This window comes from Ruditapes philippinarum, unplaced genomic scaffold, assembly GCF_026571515.1.
Source record: "Ruditapes philippinarum isolate M1 unplaced genomic scaffold, ASM2657151v2 ctg2090_1_1_1_1, whole genome shotgun sequence".
Classification (NCBI taxonomy): domain Eukaryota; kingdom Metazoa; phylum Mollusca; class Bivalvia; order Venerida; family Veneridae; genus Ruditapes; species Ruditapes philippinarum.
In genome coordinates this window covers 331252-351185 of record NW_026853161.1, presented here as the reverse complement: position 1 = coordinate 351185, position 19934 = coordinate 331252, and the positions used below count along the sequence as shown (strand labels likewise).

Below are 19934 nucleotides of genomic sequence, written 5' to 3'. Positions count from 1 at the left end.
TAAAAGAATGCACCAATCTGTTTATAAATGAATACCGCGGAAGATGTACGTCATATGTCAGCAGATATCAAGATGAACGCTCTCCGTGTTTTGTGTATCCAGCTCGGATTTCTGATTTTCTCTATCAAAGGTACCGACGGAGTTCCAGGATGTTCTGATACAAGTAATGGATTTGATTTTTGAATTTTGTTCTTGATTTTTATTTTTATTTTTTAACCTAAAGCTATACTGAGCAAATATTAGGTTTAATTAAATAGATGAATGCTTTAATAACAAAATAGTGCAGCTATTAACTTTTGTTTCCACGTTTTGGAGAACAAAATTAATATGTTTCTTCTTTATTGTTTAATGGAAAATTTGTTTGTTTTGACTCAATATGAATAAATTATATCTTAATATTTTTATGTTAGCACGCAGACAATGAAGTAATCGTGTGAATTGCGCATTCGAGAATAGATACCGTGGGGTCAAGGAATCTCCTTTAAATAATACAACTTGATCAATTGACAGCCGGTGCTCTATGGTCAAAAAGCGAAAATCCGTCTTTTTCTTCTTTGTATATAATTATTTTGTTAATCGCTTTACTTACAAAAAAGAGCTTTCTGTGGTAGCATAAAGCAAGGTTTAACGCCATTATCTTTGTGATAGTTCATCTAATTTAAGCAGGGGTCTGATAGATCTATATAGCGTTGGCTTAATACTACAAACCCGTATGTCATTTTTTGTCATTTTTAGAAAATCGCATTTGAAAGTTTGAACTGTAATAACTTTTTAATGATAAACCATATAAAGATAAAATTTTCAGTGAATTTAGAAATCTGTATGTTGTACATATGTACCAAATTTTATTTCTGTGCATACAATTTTTAAGCTAAAATATCAAATAATTAATTTCAATTTTTCATAATAAATAAGAAAATACATACAAATTCTGAATTCTAAAACCCCATTCGAGAGATACGTGGTTGTTGACAAAATATTCAGGTCATTTCTACACCATAAAAGCGACATACGGGGTTCTAATTGAAACATTTGAAGCAAATTGACTAAGTGTAATAATTTTCGGCTAGAAACATAGCAAAAATTCAAGTAAAAAATATCATTAACTTCTCCTACTGTGTAAAATATTACACGTCTGTTTGAAAATCAATGCTACTATCAAATGAAATCTACATTAATTTTTCAAAAGTATGCACTTGTTATGTTACATGTTTATCAACCGTGGGTATTCGACGATGCGTTTCTGTCACATACCTATGTTGCTATTATGTTTCAATTTTTGATTTAGAGTGTACATTAAGTAGATGCTTTTCGTGCTTTAGAAAACAGCGTTGAATCTGAAACAATTTGTCCTGATAGCATCTAGATGTAAACAAAGTGGTATTTTGTCTTCCATTCAAGAACATCTAATAACTATAACTTCATGGATGATCAAATGCAAATGTAAAAATGGGTTCAGCTATATAGCTAATGAGTACCCTTTCAAAAAGTGTAAAAACTTGAAAATAAGAAGCTTTAGGGAAATTAACAAAAATAGTACTCATCGAGGCCGTCCGAAATGGTTATCATCCGAATAAATGTAGTACTTACATATGTATCTATTCAATACATTTACTATTAATTCAAAATGATGTACGAGCTATAAAAACTAAATCATCAATATATGTATATTACATTCAGGTAAAAATTACTATAATTATCTTTAAATAAATCACTAAAGGTTTTTCAAATATTTGGTTGTGATAAAGTAGGCAGCCATTACAGATGTGTCATGTATCACGTGGTACAAAATCGGAATGTTTGATTGGACGAGAAGTTACTGGGGTCTAGAATTAAAGTTTGATGTAAATAGCGAGTTACGGGTTTGTGGAATTGGAAATAAACATTTTTATGTTAGTTCTACAACTACATAAGTATGTTCACTGTGAAGAGCTCATTGAGACGAAAAAAATGATATAAAAATCTCAATTTTGCCAAAAATCGAGTTACGGGGTTGTAGAATTAACCCGACGATAGATATAATTAATTGACCACCTAATTTTTTATTTATAATCTATTCCATAGATGCATAGACAACAATTTTATTATCTATGTCTCTGTTAAAATTTTGTGCTTGCTTTTATTATTTACTCATTTTATTTTTTTTTTCTAATTATTTTTCTATATATTATTACTATTTCTATTGTTGTTGTTATTATTATTAATATTATTATCATTATTATTATTATTATTATTATTGGAGGGGTGGGGTGTTCGTGTATAGGTTTATTTAAGGTTATAATTTACCTGGATATTCAAAGTTGTTCATGTTTCAACAAAATTATAATTATAAAATTAACAGAATGTTATACGAACATGTGACGATTATCGCATACTTTAAATGACATATACTCATGCATGTATTAATTACCATAGTTTATAGCAAAGTTTATATACGATCCGTAAAACTAGGTCACCTTATACGTAATTTCATGGTCTTTGTTAATAGAATAGTAGTTAGATTAATATTTTAGTCAACTTAATCACATGATGTGTCTCCTTTGATTGTAATACAACAATCAAGTGTTTATTTTATTAATTGAAAACGCACGCCTTGCGTTCATCATGTGATGTTAAAAGCACCTGACATCAGAACACATTTATAATCGTCCTAAATTATCCAAGTTAGGGAAAAGGCAGAAATGTTTCGATTGATTTGCCAACAGCAATTTTTTTATTCCGTCGGTCATACTCCATTAATAGTCATAGATATTCGTCATGTTAAAGTGTCGTTTCATAAATGTTTCAAATACATGTAAGCTTCTTTGAAAGAAAAATGCATGCCGAATTGGATGATCTTTAATTGAAGCAGCATGCCCCCCGATTCATGCTAATTTTCATGAAAATTTGAAAATGTATTAAAAATTGAAATGCTGTGAAGTGAACAATGAAAGTAATTTACACATTGCAAACGGCCCTTACAGTCCACGAAAATTACTAAAAAGAGGTCAAATATACATAAATACCTCTTACTGCCTTAGTAACGCAATATAATTATAGTGATTGATACTGCAAAAGCACATAACATGTAAATAATTAATCAAATATTGATTTTTTTTACTTTTCTTATGTTCTTAATAAATTTTTCTAAATATTGAATTTCTTGAAATATTTTGGCTTATCTGGAGGCATGCAGCTTTAAAGTGATATGTTTAAAAATATGTGCGATAAAAAAAAACAACAAAAAAAACAACAACATAAATTTCATCTAAGGCATTTAAAAATGATTGGATCCGCATAATTAAAATTACGAAAAAAAGCAATTTGTGCATTTTCAACTTTGATTAACTTTGTTAATAACTTTATCTATAATCAGGTGTGCTCATCCTTATCAGATCAAGTTTTTGTATCTTAGCGCAATAAAAAAAATTGCCGTTGATCCATCTTGTTCGTCGCTGTTTTTGTCTTTTTTTATTGTTAATGAAGACGTTATATTATGAACATTTATTTCAGTTGAGGCCATATGCCACTTGAGACCTAGCGGGTCGGACAGTACTGTCTCGGGAACAGTAGAATTCCACCAAGGAGGGGTATGTTTGCACCTGTTCTACCATTTGTAATTTTATCAGTAAATTTGTTATTGACCCTTTTTCACGTGTTTTGTAGTGAATTCATAATTGCATATCTGGCATGTTATTAAATATATTGCTAATATGATAATTGTACTGCAGTAGTGCTAACAATTATACTGAAATACAAATGATTTTATTGCGTTAAACATAATTATAATCTATGTATTATAATACATGGCATCATAAATTCATTTATAAGTAAAGGACGTGGGCTTTTCATAGATCATAATAATTATATTGCTCCCCGAAGAAAGAGATAAATTAATTTGTTGCTGTAATTTGAAGAGGAACGTCCGTGTCTGATTATAGATTAGGTAAGAAGGAAAAGTTTATTACATATTTAATACTCAATCTGTTGTAGACATGCTATCACGGACAGATCCACCCGTTGGTTAGAGTGCAAGGTGAGATTACCGGATTAACACCAAGTGTTGGAGGATATCGTAAACACGGTTTTCACGTGCACACATATGGTAATCTGAGCGAAAGATGCCAGGCAACTGGGCCACACTATAATCCTTTAGGAACCGTTCATGGACGCCCTGCAGATACCCAAAAGTGATTATAAATTCATTAAGTAGTAATGAATTCATAATAATAAAGTAGATTTTATGTAAAAAATATATATAATCGGGTACTGTGTGTTTTTGTCTTCTCTCTTTAAATGAATCTTTATAAACAAAACAAACAAAGTGAATAATAAATTTCAAAGTATGCAGAGGGTAAAAATGCAAATGGGAAAATAAATGAGCCGTGTCACGACAAAACCAACATAATGGGTTTGCGACCAGCATGGATCGAGACCAGCCCACGCATCCGCGCAGTCTGATCAGGATCCATGCTGTTCGCTTTTAAACCTTTTAACAAGTAGAAAAACTGAAAGCGAACATGGATCCTGATCAGACTGCGCGGATGCTGGTCGCAAACGCATTACGTTGGTTTTGTCATGACGCGGCTCAAATAAAGATATATTTTTTTGCAGCCGACGTCACGTGGGAGATCTTGGAAACGTGCTTGCCGACCAAGATGGGAATGTAAACATTGATTTCATTGCCCCTCGTCCAGTTTCACTTATTGGTGATCTGTCTATCATAGGCCGGGCGATTGTGGTAGGTGCAAGAAGTTCATGGTCTTACATAGTGATATAAAAGTATGCATCCGTGCACTAAAATAGATCTTTGTTTAAAATGTTAAATGTTTTAATAAAATATATGTAAAATGCATGTCTGTTATAATTTTACTAGATAGATGGAGCGGCGATATTTTGTGTTTATTAAATAAATGCCCGTTGTTATTTTCAGCTTCATGCAGGCGAAGATGATCTTGGACGGGGAGGTAATGCCGGAAGTGTGGCGTCTGGGAACGCTGGGGCGCGCATAGCTTGCTGCATTATCGAAAGGGTGCATAAATAAAAGAGAATTATGCATCCATGTTATATTACACCTTTACATTATAACTCTACTACTTCTAAATAATTATTTTATTCCCTTTTTTGCAATCAAACAATTGCACCAATGCCAATTGAATAATACTTAATTGAATCTGAATTTTAGAATATCCTGTTAAAATGTCCACAATGATTAATAAAAATAATAATAATGTAGTGTTGTTTTATTTTGATTTTTTAAGTCAGTTTCTAAGAGAGAGAGAGAGAATGACCAGTGAAATACCGTTACCAGTGACCAGTATTAGAATAATTGTTGTTTTACACCCCAACAGAGATGTTATCAATGTCTCGGACCCTAACCTGCAATATTTGTGTAATAGATTCACTCTGCTTTGAATATATAGCTGTTAACTCCTAGTTTGAGGTATTTCGAGGTACCAATGGTACAGAGCGTGGTCTGACTGTAAAGATCGATCAGCTGGCCTGGTGGCTCTATATACTAATAATTTCCGGTTAAACACGGGATACGTTAGCGCATATATTGCATGACAAAAATATCTATATATTCAACAATGTCTATTGCACACAATGATATACAAGAAAGACCACTCTTTATACAGAGTAATATGTGAAATAAAACTAATTAAGTTACTAGTATCAGAATATCCTTTGAACAAGAATGCATTTTCAAAACTTGCATGTAGACTAGTCAAGATGTGATACAAAAATAACAAAAAATAATTATGGAGGAAGCACACAAAAATGTGGTTGATTCTTTTGTTCCTATAGAAACATGTTCTTATTCTAACCCCCTACCCGGACCCAACCCACAACAATCAACTTTGTTAAGATATCTAAATGTAGACCGGTTCGTGTCGCATACATGTACAAGCCTTGTAACTTTGTAAGTGAAGTAATCAGCATATGCAAACTTTCAATGGAGATCAGCAGTTATGTCCCCTGTTCAGTTTCGATCGTGTGCAACTGCTATAAAAAATTGCCAGCATGTAAACTGACGCGAATAGTTACTTGCATATACGTATTGTAAATGGTCAGTTATATGGACAGAATAAAACTAGAAATGTGTCCATAGGATACGGATGCCCCCACACGCCACTGTTCTGTCAATCTTATGACTCTAGGTCAAATATTTTTTGGACTGCATATGCCACAAGTTGAAAAATAAAAATCAACAAAGGGCCATAATTCTGTTAAATTTGGTCGCAGCAGAAATTCCTTCCTTTACTACCATCTACACATTAAGGTTGTTCATCGCTGGAAGTTTAAGCAAAATCTGCCATCCGGTTTAAGAGGAGTTGCGTTCACAAGATTTCAGGACGTACAGACAGACGGACGGACAAGTGCAACGCTATACGCTCCCACTTTGTGGGGCATAAAATGTTATGCATGGGATTTTCTAAGTTGTACCTATGTGAACTCTAGCACCATAAATTTATGATTATCAGCCTCTTTGGTCTTTTGCCAGTGTTTATAAGGACCCATTCATTTCCTATGGAAATGTATATGTAGCTAATAAATCAAGTTACACCAACATGGCATAGGTCATACATTTACTGTTGGAGAAAGACCTTTCAGCTGCTGTACTGTACTGTACATTATTTCAAAGACTATCCACCTTCTTCACAACTATCATCATTAAACAGTAAATTCAACAATATGTACAGAACAACTAAACATACACAACAAGGACCAGCACGGCTCAAATTAAAACCATGGTACATGTATACAACTTGAAATGGAATTAATGATTTCAAAATAAAACAACACAAAGGTTTTCACATTATCATAATTTATTCATATTTTAATATTTCTCTGATGTAATCATGTATTTACACAAAAAGACAGTGCATTGTCCATGAAACGTAAACCATTAAAAATTTTACTCTTTACTCTCTCATTTAGTGAATTCACCAAAAAATTACTGCAATCCTTGAAAATTGTTTTTTGCATATTCTAATCTTTCATTAGAAAAATAATCTTATCAAAAATCAGTACAGGAACTACATCTGAATCTTGTAAATTTTTCATGTAAAGTACATATACTAGGAATCCCTTTATAAAACAAAATATGTTATTCTATAATTATTTACATCCTATTCTCTTAAAAACAAAAGAAATATATAATTTTAATGTATCATATAATTTCAAAGCACTTTAATAATTAATATACAATGAAAACAAAAACACATAAATAAACGATAAATTGGTATCCCACGAATGTCACATCAGTTTTGGATGTCACATTTGAAACAATGTCACATGGATGATGTCACGCTATGCTAAAATGGTCTTGTGATTAACATGTTGCATACACATGTAGTACTGTACACACACAAAAAAATGTCACAAACAATATGTGACGTCACACTCATATCAAAATGTTGTGTGTGACATTATCTAGGATGTCACACACTGACATGTCACACCAATGATGTCACATCCTACATAATTGTTCCTATGATTATTAAGCACCTAAATAAGATTTTTTATGCTCATATTCTATGCACCGCATTCATACAGATGTCACAATGTGACATGTGACACAAATATATATGAAAATGTCACATTCAATATCACAATAATATACAATTACATTACAATGTACATGTTTTGGTGACAGACCGCATGGAACGTCACTGACATAAATTAGTTGTATTAAATATATATATATATATATTGGTTAAACCCTTGCTGATCATTCAAATGTCCGTCTGTATACCTGATGGTCAGTACACATCTTTTCTGCATGTATATTTTACGTGTATGATTCTTACATGAAAAATATTGCATTTCCTATAAATCAATGTATAGTAAAACCAAACATACACTTGGCAAAAATCTTGATAATCCTTAATGGAAAAGCTTTTCAAGGTTCCTACTCTATATGATCCGTACAATTTATTATTTGTCAATTATCATGTAAATGAAATGTTTACGAATAAAATATTGTTTAAACTAAAAATCTTAATACCATTGATTATATGGTTTAAAGTTAAGTTTTGGATATTGCATCATTAAATTTCAAATTAAATATATTTTTTCTTTTTTGCAAAAAAAAAGTACATGTACTTACAACTTACAATTTTCATAACACCAAAATTAGAGCTTTTGTTTTCTGATTTAATTTTTACTTTTATTCTCTTATTTATAATATTACCCATTGACAAAACATCAAAATTAATACAAAAAATTTCATTTTTTTGAAACTATTTTTGGCTGTTTTCCGGCTTCTTATAGACTGGAACACTTAACCTATACCATACAAAATATGCATTATTTTCAGACCAACCTATACAATATCTTCAATATCATGACCAGAGACCATTATTCCAATAAACTTTTTATGTCCCTAATAAATAAATTGAATCATCATATTTTCAACCTCTGTTACAATATCCTAGATAGTCCTCAATTCATCCTGACACGTCTTCCTTTAATCAAGTTTTCTTTATTTTTCACTTTAAAACTTTCCACATAAGTTATAAATAAATCTATCACAATTTCACGATCAATCTTCCAGCAAATTTTCGTCTAAATCTATATCCTGAAATAGAAAAGAAAATGAGTGAATGTTCTACAGATGCACAATTACCATATATTTCTTTTTTTCCACCCTCTAACCAAGTAATATTGTTTGTTTCATCCATGTCTCCACAGTCAACCTTACCAAACTCACTCTCTAACCCTTGATGAAATCTCTGGAAAAAAAACCTCTCTAATAAACCCTGTCATTGCAAATAATACATTACACTGCTTGATGTGATAAACTGTCTCCTGCTTTTAAAGCAAACTTTTCACTCAAACTACAGAATTGAGCAGAAAATATGTAAACTAATAAGGTCATGCTGGACTTTAAAGTAGTAAAGCATCAAGTATGACTGCCGGTACTTTTTAAAATTTGATGTATTTATGATTGCACATGGAGTGAAAATCTGTTGAAATGTAATATTTCAGAGAACATCTTCAAATACAGACATTACTATATATTGTACTTCTGATATCTGTGTACTTCTGTATATTGAAGCAAAAAACTAATGTACAACGCTTGTCATTATCAACAAGTAAGCCTGTCATTATAATCATTATTATATATGTCTGGTCCATGCATTAGGGCAACATGCCTCCAGATTCATGCTATGCTAATTTTCATGAAAATTTTGAGAATGTTTTTAAAAATCAAAATGTCCTGAAGTAAACAAAAGAAAGTAATTTAAGTCAATTACCAAAAAAAAAAAAAAAAAAAAAGGGGGGGGGGGGAAATATGCAAAAATAGCCCTTACTGTGTTAGTTGCACAATAAAAATATGGTGATGATTAATGCATTAACAGTCATTGATCCCACATCACATGTAAATGATTACTTGAATCTTTTTACTTCTCTTAAAATCTTGCACACTGTGTGTATGTAATCATACAATTACATGTACATATAAGCAAACTTCAATCATATTTCAACATCAAATAATATAAACAAAATCATTGGAAACTAAAAAGCATTTTGTAATTGGGTAATTTACAAATAAATATTAAAACAATACACAGAGATTATAACTTGTGCCAAAAACCAAAATAATAAACATGTATAAGTTGTGATAAATGAGCCGCGTCACGACAAAACCAACATAGTGGGTTTGCGACAAGCATGGATCCAGACCAGCCTCTGCATCCACGCAGTCTGATCAGATCCATGCTGTTGGCTTACCAACTCTATTACAAGTAGAGAAACTGATAGCGAACAGCATGGATCCTGATCAGACGCGGATGTGCAGGCTGGTCTGGATCCATGCTGGTCGCAAACCCATTATGTTAGTTTTGTCGTGATGCGGCTCAAATTATTTAGCCTATTCTCTCAAACAAACCAGACTTTCTGACACAGATCACCATAATATTGAATGAAAATTAAGATTCTTCTTCCATTCTTTTTATCAACCTAAATACCTCAATAGAGAGAGAGAGAAGTGTTTGGATTTGTAATCTAAGGGTTTCTAGTTTGATCCTCTAGAGAGCTCCAAGAACATTCACCGTGACAACTGATGCATCAAGTCTGTAACTGGTCATTTATCTCTCACAGCTCATTGCTGGGTAAGAAATTGGTCATTTGAGGAGAAATAGTAAATACTGGTTAGTTATCCAGTTAGTTAGTTATCCAGTTAATTTGACCAACCACAGAGATATGACCAAAAATGTGCATAAAAAAGCAGAATGTTTTTTCTCTGAAGAAATAATTAAACACAAAAAACAAATTTCAGTCAGAAAATCTGGTTTGATCTTTTTTTATAACTAAATACCATTTTATCAAATATATTCAAGTAGATAAAAGATTTTATAAAAAGGTGGTGAGATATCAACTTACGAATTTTATTGCTTTGCTAAGCTTGTAATATTTTCAAATTTGTTATTTGACCATACAAATTGTTATTTAGGTCAATACTTGTTATTTTGGTAAATTTTTGGTAAAGAAAAATCAAATCTACTTTTTCAGTTTATTCAGGTTGACAATTTTTTCATTATGACAGATTAAGTCAATTCAAAGCTCAGATCTTAAGCTGAAATGAGGCCTGAAAACACAATAAGCTCACTGCTATACCATTTATTTCATATAACATATCCACCTATGACCACCTTTCCATATCCCTGGTAATCTACTATACCCAAAAGACTGCCTGCTCAGGTAAAAGTTGTCATCAAAAATGGATTCTAAAAGCTAGACTAAAAGCTTAATTGAATCATAACATACTCAGACAAGCAAAACAATGATTAATTTCTGTTCATCAAATATTCAGCTTTTAAATATAATACAGCTTTATATATACCTATGCAAGCAATCTTTTTAATTTTCAGTTAGGTTATAAACTACTAAATTGTTTAGTAAAAACTACAACTATTGGATATCATGTCTACGTAAAAACCATGCACTTCACTTTTAGTTATACCTGATTAGTCTCCCCTGATTCCTAAAAACATTTTTAACACGTTTAGTGGCATTGAAAAACAACAAAATGTTATTATGTCAGTCAGTAAGAGAAAAGACCACAACAACAAAAACGATAAAACATTTAGTTAATAGCTTTGTGAAACTATGCCTTCAAAAGCATGAACATAGCTTGGAACAGATCTTAACACACAGTCAAACCCCTTACATTAAAATTAACCAATATTTGTTAAATCTCTCATAACTAGCAGTTTTGCTGCACTTTTATAGAGCAAAATGTTGAATTAGAAAAGGGGGGTTATTTACTTTCCAGTTTTCTTAATTATTCATTTAATAGGGAGAACAGAATTATGGCTTTCTGTGTGACATATTTTCTATTATTTTGTCTTTAACTGTAACAATGGCCTCCTTGGAAGAGGAACAGATTTTTTTAAGTTTTCAAATAACTAGAAATTGCATGATTAGCAAGTGAATTGGGAATAATGAAATAAAATGCAGCACAATTTTTGTTTATAGTTTGTACATGTAATACCTTTGTCCTATTAATTGCCAGTCTTGAGAATGAAATGTTTATCTAAAGTTTCCTATAAAGACATAAATGTTAAATATCCATAGAAAAACACATTGCAAGAAATACATATTTTGATATCTTTGCAACATATCTGCCATTTACTATAACACAAAGGCTTATCATTTTGTATGACAATTATTTCACGCTCAAGTCTTGTGACAATGTAAGGACAACATAAGCTTCAGTCTATACTTTAACAAGAAATCACAAGATAAAATGTCTTACCCCTGCATCATTAACATCGAGATTTTTCAGGTCAAGTTCTAATTCTTTTTCAAGGTCGGCCATCTCATCCTCTCCTAACTGAGGCTGTTCAGGTTCTGTTACTGCTTTAGCCTGCAAATATATTGTATCATGAATTATATGAGCCGCGTCATGACAAAACCAACATAGTGGGTTTGCGACCAGCATCGATCCAGACCAGCCTGCGCATCCATGCAGTCTGATCAGGATCCATGCTGTTCGCTATCAGTTTCTCTGCTTGTAATAGAGTTTTTAAGCGAACAGCATGGATCCTGAACAGACTGTGCGGATACCACTATGTTTGTTTTGTCGTGATGCGGCTCAAATATCTTTATGGTGGACTGAGAACAGAAAACTCTGCTCCCAAATTGATGAATGACTTCATAGAAAACCAGTTCATAAACTTGAAAACTGAAAGCAGTAAAATAATAATGAATCAATAATAAATTATGGGTGATAAATACAAAAATACTTTTTTTTCTGAAATGAAATTACTATCAATTTATCAAAATTAGAAATCTTCTTAACAGAGATTTTGATAATATAATAGCAATAAAATACATTGTAAGGATTATGTAAACAAATAAAATGTGTATTTCATACTAGGTATTTGCATTACCAGGTATATTCCATTTTAAACACTTTTTTCAACCTTTATTTTGATAATGCTGTGAAATTTACTTGCCATGAATTGAATATGGAAATTGTTCATAAAATGGGATTTTATATGAAACCTTAATGCAAAATGTATCAACATTAAACAGTCTTGTATGAAAGTACACATTGATAGGGCTACAAACTTGTAAAATTGTCAGCAGAATTGAGAAATTTACACCCAAAACTTGCTGGATTTCTTGAACACAAAATTGTACAGCTACCATTTTGGAACAGTCCATTATAACGGGTAATCACAATGAAATATTAAGTTGGTCAGGAACAGTATTGTGCCTGGTCAGACTGCATAGTGCTGCACCTGGCCTGGCTCTATACTGGTGGCAAAGGCTAGTCACCTTTGGTTAGTAAATAGTATAATATATATTACAATCTCTCAACATTATTTCAGATTATCAACACATGATCAATTTACAGCTTTCTACTTGACAAAACAGGTACCCAGAAAAAAGAACATTGTAATTCCTGTATTCATGCATAAAAACCAAAACTCTTAATATCCCTCAATATTTTTTTTAATTGAATAATTTTCAAACTTCTGTTTAATTCACAATATTATCACTAAAAAGTTATTAGAAAGCTCTCCAAAATGAATATTTAACATCTTCAGGAAAGAATCATACCCAGAGATTGGACAAAATAACTAATCACCAGAGGGAAAAACAAACCTGTCAAAATAATTTTGAGATGCAAGTTCCTGTCTTACACATAAAGAATTGCCTTTCCCTCCTCATGCTTATTATCTTATAGAATTTTATTCATTAAAAAATTCACCAAGACTTGCATCTCAACAAATAAAACCAACATAAATGGTTGGAAAATAAAAACCACCAAAAAAAAAAAGAAGAAAAAAAGGATAAAATAAATTTCCCAAAGACCACTTTGAAAATTTGGTTATAACTAAATAAGTACCTCCTCCACAGGTGTGTACAGTGTACTGTCATGTGGAACATGTTCAGTGTTCACACTAGTGATGTCACATGACTGATCATGTGACTGATCTATATTTGGATCAGTTTCATCATAATCCTCAATGTCCGAGTCAGATCCCCAACCTTCCTCGGATGCCTCATTAACAACCTCTTCCTAGGATTTATAATATTCATCATTACATGCTCCCTTCTTGTTATTAAAAATAATCTAATAGGATTTATAATATTCATAATTACATGTTCCCTTCTTGCTATTTAAAATAATTTAATAGGATTTATAATATTCATAATTACATGCTCCCTTCTTGCTATTTAAAATAATTTAATAGGATTTATAATATTCATCATTACATGCTCCCTTCTTGTTATTTGTAATAATCTAATAGGATTTATAATATTCATAATTACATGCTCCCTTCTTGTTATTAAAAATAATCTAATAGGATTTATAATATTCATCATTACATGCTCCCTTCTTGTTATTTAAAATAATTTAATAGGATTTATAATATTCATCATTACATGCTCCCTTCTTGTTATTTGTAATAATCTAATAGGATTTATAATATTCATCATTACATGCTCCCTTCTTGTTATTTAAAATAATTTAATAGGATTTATAATATTCATCATTACATGCTCCCTTCTCGTTTAAAAAAAAGAAAAGATGAATTTCAATAATGATTCAATAATGGTTTTATAGCATGTTACTTGCTTTTTACCAGAAGAAAATGCTCTGAATGTGAAATAATTTGTCATAAAATTTGCCATAAAATTAAACAAAGTAGTATTTTGACTTTCATACAAAACACTAATTAATATCATTGCACTTATTGCAAAAAAGCAACAGTTAAAAAAAGATGGTTCAGGTAATTTACCAATGAGTAACTTTTCAGACACCATTAAAAATCAACAACAAAAAACTGTTGCTTTTTTCACAAACTTTTTTTCCGGAACCATGCAACATGGAAAACAAAATTTTAATATCCTTTATGTCTAAGGGTCAACCCAAAAGATACTGTTATTACAGGTTTGAAATTTTGTACATCAATACATTTAAATGAGGTTTCATTTTCTTTGGTACTGTAAAATATGTTTTGTAACATGCAAACAACACAAACATACAAAATAGATCATATTTCAATAACTCTGAAATCTTTCCTTTCACAAAAGAATACAAAAGTAAAATGTGTTGATCAATCCCATAAACAATATCAATCAAATTGATTCCCCCCCCTCCCCCCCCCCACCATTTTTTCTTATACTTAACCATTAATACGCACTTTAGTAAAAAGTCTTTGTACTTATGCCATTGAATGCAGATTTGACAGGAATATGTCAATAGGCATTGCTGATGTGGTTTAAATGTTTACTATTTCATTACAATAGAATGTGAATGATTTTACAGTATCTCATATTTACTCTCAATCATAATTTAGCTAAAACAAAAATAATGAAAACTAAATTTTCTACAAAGCATAACTATAGAAGAAATTTATGTTACATGTAGCACATGAAGTTTTATAGCATAATACAAAGACAGAAAGGCATTTTCTAAAGATGCCTGTACATTGTATTAAAAATATCCACTATTTGTAATATTATAGCAATTTTACAACTTTAAGTACACACAGAAAAAAACCTTGGCTGCTGTACTGCATATTTGTTTGTGTTAAAAGTATGTATAGGTGATTAACCTCTGACCTTTCTTAAGCTATTAAGGTAGCTGATAGCGTCCTTTTCATATGAATTTAACTTTCCTTGCAAGATCAAAACAACAAGGGACAAGTGATATGAAGTGTAACCAACTCAACTCACTGTGCCACTTTTCTTAGATAAATCTTCCTTTTACTGCATAATCATTATTTGCGGAGCACTAATTTTTGTGGTTTACAGATCAGACAAAATTTTATTTCCTATTATTTTGCATTACATTATTTGCATTTTACTATTTGCAAAACAGTCAATACAAGATTTTAAGAACCCACAAAAATGTTCTATGTGACAAAAACCATGAATTTATTTTCAGACAGACAAAATTAAGTGAATTTACAGTATATTCATATTCCACTCTCCACTTATCCTACTGCCATTAATGCTAACATAATAAATTTGTTACTTTAATAACAATCAGACTGATAATGTACAAGCACCTTTAAGAAATACACTGTAACTTAAAAAATAATACTAAAGCACTACAACTAATAAAATCTACAGCTCTATAACAAGCATTTCCCTGGAAATTAAAATAAAGAGTTTTACTGTTAGCAATATCATATCTAGGGTGTGAAGCTATTTTTACAAACGCAATATAAACAAGGGTGCACAATTCCAATCACCATAAATCTGGTGGTACCTGTTCAGTAGGTTCTGGTTTGACTGGTTCACTAGGTTTTGGTTCTGTTGGTGCTGTCTCAGTTTCAGGGTCACTGTCCCAGTCTAAATCTTTATCCTATACAGGGAGTTTAATTAAACACTACTATTATATCTTACTATGTAACAGTTCTTTTCAATCTTGCTACTTTTATTTCATGCTTATAGTTGCTACCAGTTTTAAAGGTTTTTAATTTTCTTCAGATCTGTTAGATGTTAGTGAATATGTTTTATGTCTTTGTTATTGTCGGTAAATAGCTTATTAGCTAATGTTTCTTGTAATTTGTAAACCGACTTGAAATAAAGTTTCTTGTATAACTTCAATTAGGGGGAGGTTAATATATTTTACATTTTTTTAACACTCTGTTTTTCTTTGTTATTCATTTTATATAGACAGAAAAAATTTATTCATCAACAATGAGTAAGTTCAGGAATGTCGGCAAAAGAAATACCCAATGTTCAAGCCATTATAATTTCCTCTTCATAAAATTCATGAAAAATCTTTGACAATTTTGAAATAATTAATAATCAAAAAGTGGCTACACATATTTAAAAGGCTAGATTTTCAAAACAGTGCCAATTAAAAGAAGAACACCAATGCTCCAGACAAACTCCACAAAACACAGTGCACATAAGACAGTGATTAAAAGCAGTAAAAATATTTTGCCTATTTTCCTATTTTAACAGTTGATCTACAAAATTAAAATTAACTATAATGTAGAACAAATGTGTAAAGTTTCTACCCATCCCTTCAGCAGTTTAGGGATACCAACTTGCACACAAAAACATAACCAAAGTGTTTAGATGATCAAATGATTTACTCTCTCATGTGGACTTTACCTCAGATTTTTGTTGTGATTGTGGGGCTTCAACGAATTCATCATCATCCCCTTCAGGTCGTGGGGGTTGGTAACTAAATGCACCCTTCTCCTCCGCAGCGGCCATCTCTTCTAGCGGTACTCGATCTGAATTTGCCTAAAATGTTCCACAACTTAATATAATTTTTTGGTAACAACATGTGGAGAAAAATACACTTCAGTATGTAAGAAAAACAAAGGTACTGAAACATTTCAAAGTCTGAGGTTGTTTAAGCTCAGAACCATTTCTAGGTCAGGTTACAAATGTCAAGTTCAACACATTTAAAATTTAAAACTAGAAAGGTGTCCATCAGACAGGGATGTCCCCATATTCTGTGTTTTATCAATCATAGATGGACAGTAGAACATGACTCTGTTATGTGGAGTTTCATTGAGATATCAGGGACAGTTTAGAAGTTTCAGACAGTTTAGAACCATGCCAATAACCATTTAAAATAATCATAAATGTAGATAAATCATTAATAAAGCAAGGTAGAAGTATAGTTCTTGTATTCTGCACTTTTTACTAATCTGAATCAGTGTAATAAGTTATAATCGAAATCCTTCAATACACTTCAAGTAAATCTCCACACAAGTGATGAGGAGCATGAAAATAGAAATAAACATAATAGTTTAATACTCTTTACTTTAATTGTGTACCCTTTATAGCAGTAACTATTTATCAAGATATACTATGCTCAAATTAAGGAAAACATTTTTTTGTTGAAATTTATTGAAATCTATGAAATTCTTACTGAACATGTCTTATTTAATTAAAAGACCAGATAAACTATGTATGAGAATCTGCGTTCCTTATAATTGGTCAAGTAAAGCTGGTCCTTTCTTTAAAAAACTGCCAGTTTTTTTTTAATGACACTATATGTATATATTCATAGTGTGTCCACTTATAATGTGAAGGATTTAAAGCATTACATATCTACTTTGTGTGAAGTCAAAACATAATTATTTTATATTTACAAAAATACTGTAAAGCAATTTTAAAATATCAAATTTGGATAACTGGATAAATTTATCAACTTCAATTAGCTGGCTGATAGATCTAGACACTTGCTGGAGAACAGAACTTCATTTTTAATTATGAAATGCAACACAATATTAAGCTAAAATATATGCACCTAAACGTAAATAACTTGTTTAACAGCTTATCTATTAATGATGCAGCTATATTTATAAACAGAAATAAAATAAGAGCAGACTTACAGGTACTTGAGGATAAGTCCGTGCTGGGTACCGTCTCATTCTCTGTGGTTTAAGGAATTGTTCACATTTTACGGTCTCGGCAAAACCAGGGAACAGATTTTCATACTCTGCTGGGTCGGCTAATGAATTAGCAGCTTTTACATTATGTAGTGATTCTCTCCATAATTTTACTATTCTGTAATCATAGAGAAAATAATAGTTATCATTATAAATTGGTGAGCTTTGTTTTGTTATAACAATAATTTTAAAACATGGCATTTAAGTATTATTAGGTTTCTATTTTATCAAATTATCTCGCATTCACACCAATTAGGTAAACTTGAGCCTTACAAGATTTTGTTGGTTAAGAAACATTCCAAGATGCCCAAATCTAGCATTACTACACACACAGGCTTGTGTTCAAGCAGAGCCACTGGCCTCCTGCACCCTGGCTGAATACAAACCTTACATGAATTATGTCAACATTTCATTGAGATCCATAATCAGCAGCAAATGACTGGACTAAAACTTCTTTAACATTGTTGATATGAATTCCCCTGACTAACACCTTATTACATAGTTTTTGCATCACAAGTAGTTTATATTACCAAAATTTATCCAGTTTTGAAACATCTCAAAACTGAAAAGACCATAGTTCAGTCAAACTCCATGTCAGATTAAAAGGCCATACACAGTAACATCCAATGATGACCATGCTGATATATATTACTGTTAATATATATTACTACTTTAGTAGTTTTTTAGAACTGAAGTCACACGCAAAAGTTCAACAAATAATTTTTAATAATGTTCAAGAAGAGCCATAATTCTGTAAAATTATAGGCTAGAGTTATTGGTATTGGATAGTGAACTCCAATCATGATGTATAAAATGTTACAGGCAAATATCTTAAGAGGTTGATGAGACATGAAGTTGTACAAGAAGCTGCAAACTCATGGGCCAGTAGGATAGCCCTTCTATTCTTCAAATAGAAGTGAAATAATTACCTTGATACATGACTAGGTAAGTAAGTTCTGGCAAAGAATGATGCCTCTGGTAATCTTCCAGTGTTGACCAGTACATCCAGAGCCTTCTCTAATCTGTAAATATTATAATATGGCTTAAAAAAATATCACAAATAAAAATTGTTTCATGCTGCTGACTTGTTCTCTCTTCTTGTGTTTTATTTTGAGATTTTTTAAAATAACAAGAGCTGTAGGTAGGACAGCACGCTCGACTATTTTAAGTGCTTGATAGTAAAAGAGCCTTTATAATGTTAAATTTTTTAAGTTCACAAAAGGGCTAATTTTTTTTATAAATTCATGTTCTAGGCCTTAGAGAGAGTCTAATTACACAGTATTGGCTTGACTATTCGGAATGTAATGTCACAAGGGTGTTTTATTGAGTATAATAATACTCATTACCTATGAATACATAAATTTGACAGAAAAGGTACAAAGGCTTGTTATTAAGATGTTTTATCAAGTAAATCACTGCTTTATTATTATGAATGCATAAAATTGTCCCAAAAAAGGCACACACCCTTCAGTAGTTATTGAGATAACAGCTTACAAGCAAAACTTTACCATGAATTTCTAAGCTGAAAAAGGGGAGAAAAATCAGCCTAAATGCAAGATAGAATTATGGATCTTTGTCAGTGACCTACAATTATGACCCTAAATGCATATGTGAAGTTTTAAATAAATATCTTTAATAGTTATTGAGATATGTAAAACTACCATGTAAACATTAACCAAGAGACTAAGTAGAAAAGGGGATATGAATTAGCCTTAATGCAAGATAGAGTTATGGAACTTGGTCAGTGACATACAATTATGACCCTCCAATTATGACCCTAAGTGCATGTGTAAAATTTCAAGTAAATATCTTTGAAGACCTTTAACCTTTAACCAAAATTTCTAAGTTTCAAAGGGGCAAATAATTCTGCAAATATTGCAGGCAGAGTTTTGCAAACTGATGTACATTGTTACTATAAAAGAGTATTTTAAATTTCAATTGAATATCTCAAGCAATAATTGAGATATTTGACTTTACAAAAAAACTTTAACCAAAATTTCTAAGTTCCAAAGGGGCATAATTCTGTCAATATTGTAGGCAGAGTTATCCAACTTGTCA

At 31.3% G+C, this 19934-nt stretch overlaps 2 protein-coding genes across 7 annotated transcripts in view; one reads left to right on the top strand and one right to left on the bottom strand.

Moving 5' to 3' along the window:
* LOC132735761 (superoxide dismutase [Cu-Zn]-like) lies at nucleotides 1–5214 on the top strand. Its single transcript, XM_060722756.1, has 5 exons — nucleotides 1–163; nucleotides 3493–3569; nucleotides 3973–4169; nucleotides 4594–4720; nucleotides 4913–5214. The coding sequence occupies exons 1-5, from the start codon at nucleotides 28–30 to the stop codon at nucleotides 5021–5023; spliced, it is 648 nt and encodes a 215-aa protein (XP_060578739.1). The 5' UTR covers nucleotides 1–27; the 3' UTR covers nucleotides 5024–5214.
* Nucleotides 5215–6791: 1577 nt separating this feature from the next.
* LOC132735787 (coatomer subunit beta'-like) overlaps nucleotides 6792–19934 on the bottom strand; it is a 30760-nt gene continuing 17617 nt past the window's right edge. Inside the window, exons 17-24 of one of the 6 annotated variants that reach the window (XM_060722782.1) lie at nucleotides 18806–18898; nucleotides 17820–17994; nucleotides 16582–16716; nucleotides 15725–15820; nucleotides 13349–13522; nucleotides 11747–11857; nucleotides 10952–10972; nucleotides 6792–8563 (exon numbers count right to left, since the gene is read on the bottom strand). In XM_060722782.1, coding sequence (XP_060578765.1) covers nucleotides 8528–8563; nucleotides 10952–10972; nucleotides 11747–11857; nucleotides 13349–13522; nucleotides 15725–15820; nucleotides 16582–16716; nucleotides 17820–17994; nucleotides 18806–18898 — 841 coding nt within the window. In that variant the 3' untranslated portion in view covers nucleotides 6792–8527. The remainder of the gene's footprint in view (nucleotides 8564–10951; nucleotides 10973–11746; nucleotides 11858–13348; nucleotides 13523–15724; nucleotides 15821–16581; nucleotides 16717–17819; nucleotides 17995–18805; nucleotides 18899–19934) is intronic. The other 5 variants (XM_060722790.1, XM_060722797.1, XM_060722805.1 and 2 more) reach the window with 5 other exon arrangements.

Coding starts and splice junctions, on each gene's coding strand:
- LOC132735761 (XM_060722756.1), top strand. CDS start 28: ATGAATACCGCGGAAGATGTACGTCATATGTCAGCAGATATCAAGATG. Junction 164..3,492: donor TCCAGGATGTTCTGATACAA/GTAATGGATTTG, acceptor CATTTATTTCAG/TTGAGGCCATATGCCACTTG. Junction 4,721..4,912: donor TCATAGGCCGGGCGATTGTG/GTAGGTGCAAGA, acceptor TGTTATTTTCAG/CTTCATGCAGGCGAAGATGA.